This window comes from Gopherus evgoodei, chromosome 3 (assembly GCF_007399415.2).
Source record: "Gopherus evgoodei ecotype Sinaloan lineage chromosome 3, rGopEvg1_v1.p, whole genome shotgun sequence".
Taxonomy (NCBI): Eukaryota; Metazoa; Chordata; order Testudines; family Testudinidae; genus Gopherus; species Gopherus evgoodei.
In genome coordinates, this window is record NC_044324.1 from 75,384,831 (window position 1) to 75,391,877 (window position 7,047).

General features: G+C 41.4%; 1 protein-coding gene across 8 annotated transcripts in view; it reads right to left on the reverse strand.

The window, feature by feature from the left end:
* The window catches only part of CEP162 (centrosomal protein 162), a 97,274-nt gene extending 90,453 nt beyond the window's left edge, over positions 1-6,821 (reverse strand). For 3 of the 8 annotated variants that reach the window (XM_030555850.1, XM_030555851.1, XM_030555852.1), the window contains exons 1-2: positions 6,503-6,821; positions 3,690-3,796 (exon numbers count right to left, since the gene is read on the reverse strand). In XM_030555850.1, coding sequence (XP_030411710.1) covers positions 3,690-3,749 — 60 coding nt within the window. In that variant the 5' untranslated portion in view covers positions 3,750-3,796; positions 6,503-6,821. The remainder of the gene's footprint in view (positions 1-3,689; positions 3,797-6,502) is intronic. The other 5 variants (XM_030555846.1, XM_030555845.1, XM_030555847.1 and 2 more) reach the window with 4 other exon arrangements.
* Positions 6,822-7,047: the final 226 nt, after the last annotated feature.

Sequence of the window (7,047 nt, forward strand, 5' to 3'; positions counted from 1 at the left end):
TACTATGAAGCAGTCCGTTGTCAATGAGACTACACACAGCAGTAAAATTAAGCAAATGCAGAAGTGCCTGCAGGATCAGATCCTTGGCATTTAACACTTCACAGAGTAAGTGTTCCAGTCATTTAATGATAAACATCAAAGTATTAAGTATCAGAGGGGTAGCCGTGTTAGTCTGGATCTGTAAAAGCAGCAGAGAGTCCTGTGGCACCTTATAGACTAACAGACGTACTGGAACATGAGCTTTCGTGGGCGAATACCCACTTCGTCGGATGCGCACACGAAAGCTCATGCTCCAATACATCTGTTAGTCTATAAGGTGCCACAGGACTCTTTCCCATCAAAGTATTGTTTTCTTGAAAATTTTACATTAGTTTTTTTTTAATTATTTTTCTTAGCACACGCTTGTATTACACGCATCATTTTATACACATAATCTTCTAAAAAGGATCAAGATTCCCTCAATATGTAGTATTAGTCTTTCAAACATTACTCTGCAGGTTCTCCAATTAAGTGAATAAACCTCCCTTTCTGAATCACTCTCTTTTTTCAGCTGCCTGATTATCACTGCAGAGCAGCAAAAAAATCAAGCTATGGCTCTTCAGAGCTCCGCTTGCAGTTGTCATGAAGCCTGAAGCAAAGAAATTGGAGTGCTGAGCATGGGAACACTCTCCATATTGTGTGACACACAGAAATCTCGGTATGGATCACTGATATAGCCCAAGTCAGTTTTCTCAATGTGCAGGGAGAGGCTTGACAGTAACTAGGCATGGGGCGGATGAGGGAAGCACACTGAAGAGGAAAACTCTGTGGGGCATGGAAGGAGGTAGGACTTGGATGCAGAGGTGTATGGGGCAACCTAGCCTGTTTATAGGAGGCTATGGCAGTGAACACAAGTTTTTACAGTAGGACATGGAGAATGAATACAACTGTGCCGAGGAACTGGACTGTATGGGGGAAGTGACAATATATGCAAGAGAATACATATATAACCACTGGTAGCAATCTATTTGAATAAACTACAATTTCTTTAAAATTTTGAAAAATCTCCCCAAAAGACTTCCCTGATAGCCAGTTAAAGCTGCTCAAGAGCATGCAACACCATAATAAAAAAAGACAGGAAATCACGAATTTAGTGCTCACACAACCCTGGCAATTATGATTTTGCCTTCTTCACATTCTTTCACCGAGCATATATGCCTCTGCCTCCCAACAAAACAGACAGCTTTAACTCCAGCCACAACTATCAGCTTCTGAAAAAGCAACACCAAACCACCGTACCTCTTCAGTAAAACACAGAATCATAGAATTGTAGAACTGGAAGGCACTCAAGGCAAGGCTAAGTATTATCCAGACCATCCCTGACATGTGTTTGTCTAACCTGATTTTAAAGATCTTTAATGATGGAGATTCCACAACTTCCTTAGACAATTTATTCCAATGCTTAACCACTCTGACGGAAAGTTTTTTCTAATGGCCAACTTAAACTGCTCTTGCTGCAATTTAAGCCCATTGCGTCTTGTCCTATCCTCAGAGGTTAAGGAGAATAATTTTTCTCACTCCTCCTTGTAACAATTTTTATGTGCTTGAAAAAACTTATCAGAATCTTCTCTTCTCCAGACTAAATCCAATTATTTTCAATCTTCCCTCACAGCTCACGTTTTCCAGACCTTTAACAATTTTTGTTGCTCTTTCTTCAATTTGTCCACATCTTTCCTGAAATGTAGTGCCCAGAACTAGACACAATACTCCAAATTGAGGCGTAAATAACATGGAGTAGAGTGGAAGAACTATTTCTTGTGTCTTGCTTACAATACTCCTGCTAATATATCTCAGAATGTTTGTTTTTTCTCTCACCATTTCCGTAACAGAACACCACTAAAAACATCAGTGTAGTATCTATTTATTCACACTGTTGTCAGAAACAGCAGAATTTGGCCTTTAAAGCTGTCGGAGTACCTTAAGTTCAAAAATGCCATTTTGGTTTCCCAATCTCTCTATACAATGCTGTTCAATCCCTAGGGCTGTAGGGATTCCCCCTAGCTGCATACTCAGGCAGGGATATAAACCAGCCTCTGAAAACCAAAAGCTTCAGAGCTACCAAGAAGAAGGAGCCTCCTGACTAGCGCAACTCTGCCATGTAGTTTAATTACTTACATAATATGTTAATATTTTAAACATTCATGTATCATTTTACTTGGTGTCCACTGTCTTACATCACATAGGCCCCATGCACCATCGCTGCATCCCTAGTCAGAAAAGGGCCTGATTAAGTAAGTGTGGTTCACATCATGCTCTTATGTACACACTAAAATGTCAATAAACCACAGAAAGAGTTCCAAAGTCATAAGCCCTGAATCCAGCCACCAGAGCCTAAGAGATCAACCCTAACTGCACCCCAGTAGATCTCAATTACCAAAACAGGCAATAGGGAAAAATGTGGACAATCTCTAAGGTAGCAACATCCAGACCATTTGAGACCTTAATTAGGGTAAACAAAAGATTGAACTATACTCAGAAACAAGCTGGAAGACACTGGAGAGCAATAGCAAAATGAGCTCACAGTCTTCCCTGCTTAAAAGGCAGGAAAAAACATTTTCCATTAGTCAAAGCTTCCAAGTGTCCTTCAAGAGTGCTCAACACATACAATAGTAGTGAAGTAGAAGAGAAAAATGAATGGAAAATGTAGCAAGGTCTGCATCAGAAAGAAGAGAGCACAATTGCTTGGCTAGCCAAAGAACGCTTAGAGCTGCTAACCAGAAGCAATGATGGATCTAGTAAAATACTGAGAAATTATGAATTGCTTTGACAATAGACAGGCATACCTCAACAAACAGAGCATACAACCCCTGCCAAATCCTCCAGATGTTTCCCCACTACTAACAAGCACCATTTCCATCTTATCTGGACTGACCCTAAGACAATTTGTTCTCATTCATATGCTGGGAAAGTAACAGACTACATAATATAGCGCCAGTAAAAGAAATGCAGAGCTGGAGATTTATGGTGTTTTGATTTGTCAGAACCAGAAGTCTGGAAAATCTGGACACTTTTGGCTAGATGTGACTCTTCGCTAAACACTGAGAGTCAGCAGTGATAAAACCCTTCAGCCTAAAGCTTTCAAACCACTATAGTTGGCTTCCCTTTTGTTAGGTTTATTTTATAGCAATAATTTTATTAGAATTTAGAGCAGTTTTTAAGTGAAATTATATATTTAAAAATAATATAGGAAAAATACCAGATGAAAGTAGTTTTAAATGCAAATTGCAATTTTATATGCATACGGAAAAGTTGCTATTGGTCTCATTCCATGTATTTTAAATCAAGTAGATCAATTTTAAACATCTGCTACTAGTGCTGAGTGTGACTCTCAAATTTAATACCTTGAATGTCATCACAATTAATCATATCATAAAATCATGTAGCAATTGAGCTTTCTAAGGACCCAATCCACCAAACACATGCACACAGGCTTAAAGTTAAGCACAAAAACATCCCATCGACATCACTGGCACTACTTGCATGTTTTAAGTTAAGCAGGTCTGTAAAGTAAGTCTTTGTGCAATCACTACTTGAGAGAATTATTTAATATAATATAGCTGTGTCATGTCTCTCCTGCTCCACCACACATTTTAATGGAGTAAAAAGATATGTAATCAAGTTCATAGTAAAATGTAAAAATGTAAACATACCTCCTTCAGAAACTGTTCAAACTGCTCATCTAGTTCTGCTTTTGAAAACCGATGAGCCATAGTCAGCAGCTCCAACTTAATTTCCAAAACAGTTCAATTACTAAATACTAAAATTAAAAATAAAAATGCAGTTAATGAGGCAGTGCTTTTGAAATCACAAAACAGCCTGGTGATTTCCTACTAGTTTTTCATGCAGGAAACATTAAAAGTTGTCTACCAAGACTAAACTATACCACATTTCTCCTAAATACTGTATTTACTGCAAATGAAGGTCCAAGCACCACATCTGAATTGCCTAGATTGCCTAGAACCACAGACTTAAATACCAGCAGGACTGATTTAGCCCTTAAACCTTGTGAGGTTAATAAATACGAACATCTTCTCATCCTTCATATTCCTCTTCAAAATGTAGCTCTTCCACCAATGTTACCAGGAAGGGAATGTTTCATTTATAACAAAAGGAGAGAAAAACACCATAAACATCAGTTTGCATCTATACCATGTACACTTGCACAGTGTTTCATGTATTTTAATTGCTGTCTATGTTTGTTTGCCAAAATTGTGAATGCTCTGAGGCAGGAGACTTTCTTTATAGTGTGTCCAGCACTGACCACACTGCTAGAGCATAACAAATAAATAATGTAATCAGTGGAAGTCTTTCAGGTTAGCTCTTAAAGACAGAAATTCTGTCTGTTCTGCATTCACACTGAAAAGTTAATAGTGCTTTTTGTGAATGGAGGATTTGTATTGGTTTTTGAAAGCAAATATTCCCCAGCCTCTCAACATTATGCAGCTTTTAGATATCACCCTGCAGACTCAAAGTGGCTGTTTTATAGTGGTGCCATACATAGTTTCGAAGTACTCTGGGATCCTTCAGAGTGAGAAGTGATATAATAAATTCAAAGATTAAGGATTTTCAGATAAGGTTTTACTATTAAATATGAAGTTTTTCAAGTATAGATCCTTTTCAGAACATAGAACTCTTACCTAACTAGTAAACTGATTTTGACAGGCAAGTTCTGATAACTGTTTCCTGCTTTAACTCTTACTTCATCCAAAGACTACCCAACACTTTGGCAGTACTAAAGAAAATTACTGCAAAGACTGCCCAGTCTTTGAATTAAATAAGATACCCTTATGTAAGCACTTGGAAAGAGTCTTAAAAAAACACAGTAAGAGGATTAAGAATGTTACCTCTCTTGACACACGTAATCCAGTATGATTTTATATTTTTACAACAAAGAGTCTTGTGAGCTGTGACATTTTAATGTTACTACCTATGCCAACTGCTTAAGCAAGTGGAGAATTTTTCTTAGCAAGCTTGCAAATAAATAATGAGTCCTGATCATCTTACATTTTACCATGGTTTCCTGTGCATTACATATATACACACACGCTTCTTATAAATATTTACATTGCATCTTATACAATTTCATCTGACGTTTGATTTTTCAAAAAGTTTTTTTTAAATTCAGTTGACATCCATTTGCCCACACGTAATGCCAGTTATTAACTAAAATCAAGCCCCCACTTCCTTAAAAGACTTTAGGCAAATTTCACCCTTAATAAGTAATAACCTTATATTTATGACTTTAACGTAGAAGGATCTCAAAGTGCTTTGCAAACAATACATACACACACAAAATTACAAAATGAAGCCATTTCTGGAATGGAGGAGGGTGGTTGCCTGGCAGTACATTGCATCATTACAGGAAGGGGAAACTTTGGCTAGGGGATTGTTAAAAGCCTTTTTCTCCTGGCAAATGCCATAATATTTCTAATATCTCATATTAAAGACACACAAAGAGTACGCAGAACTCAAGTTTATCTTCCCAGGAATGATGGAAAACTGACTTAGCCCTGTTGGGATTTGAAGCTGTGATCACAGAATCATAGATTATCAGGGTTCAAAGAGACCTCAGGAGATTGTCTAGTCCAATCCCCTGCTCAAAGCAGAACTTTTTTTGTTTTTGTTTTTTTTTATTTCACTGCCTTGGGGATGTACTTGGCACATGTTTATTTTACTATTAATCCAAAAATATCACCAAAGGAGTCAAAATCTTCAAACAGATAGAACCTGTTGTTATATTTTTATAAGACCTAATAGAAACATTTGCATAACTTGTATTTCATACTGTTTGTGTTTGAATTCACATATTCCTGAAATCCAAACTCAAAATCAGTGAACTAACATTTGAAAGCCATGAACTGCACAGTCTATTTCCAATGCCTCAGCGGAATAAACCACAGGAAGCAAACAACAGCAATGGTAACTGGTGAATGGGATGTTTAAAATCTATTCAGTTTCAAGTGATCAGGAGGGCTCTTAACAGACGGCACAAGTGGGGAGGTCGCTTTTCAAAAGCATGAAATTTAGTCTTATGCTGGGGGGGGGGAGAAAGAGGGCAGTGTCCCTTTAGTCTACATCTGCCCGTGCCTATTTATTTCGTTTTTTAAAAGGTTCCAATCCAGCACGGTGGGTCGAGCTACAGCCTTTATACACATTCCAACAGGGCCCAAGAGCTCAGCAGAAGAAACCCCCAGTCTCCCAGTGAATGGAGGCCTAGGCCCACAGCGTCAGGAAAGGCGGGGTAGCTTAGTCGCATGCTCCCCTGGGCAGGTGGGCGCCTCTCTCCCCCTGGGCCGGGGCGGGGCAGCGGCGTTTCAGGCAGCAGGTCTCCTGGCTTCCCAGGGCAGGTGCACGCCGGAGCGGCCTCGGGCTCCCGCAAGCGCCGCGCGGACAAGTTTATCAGTAGCACCTGGAGCGCTGTTGCTGGGCATCCAGAGGGCGCTGCCTCCGGCCGGCCACCTACCTATTCCGGGCCGAACCGCCGGCGGCTGCTGCTTCCCTTGAAAAACCGGCAGGTTTGTCTCAGGCGCCGGAACTAGGTTACCTAGGTAACAGACCTCGCTCAGCTCGGCCACCGTAGCTCCCGCGCCCAACGGCCAGGCTCAGCGGCAGTAGTCACATGACGTCTTCCTCGGACCCGTTGAGGATCACGTGAGGAAGCCGGTCCCGCGGCTGCCATACCTATCGAGGCAAACTCGCCGCTGCCCTGCCGCCCAGTGGGGGCATCGGCGCCTCTCGCCTCCCCGTGCCTCGCTAACCGGTCTGAACGAGGGGGCTCCCGCGAGTTTAGGGGGCCACGTGATCCAGTCCCCCTCTCCCGTGAGGGCGTCATGTGACCTGTGTGTGCCTACACCCGCGGGCGGAGTGGAGGGATTGAGCGAGGGGAAAAGCGCCCCCTGCCGCAGGGAGGGGGAACCATGCGGGCCACATGGAAGAGCGCGGCGGCGGGCGGAGCCGCCCCTCAGAGAGTAGAAGGGAGCGGGGATCACAGCCATGGGCCGTGCGGAC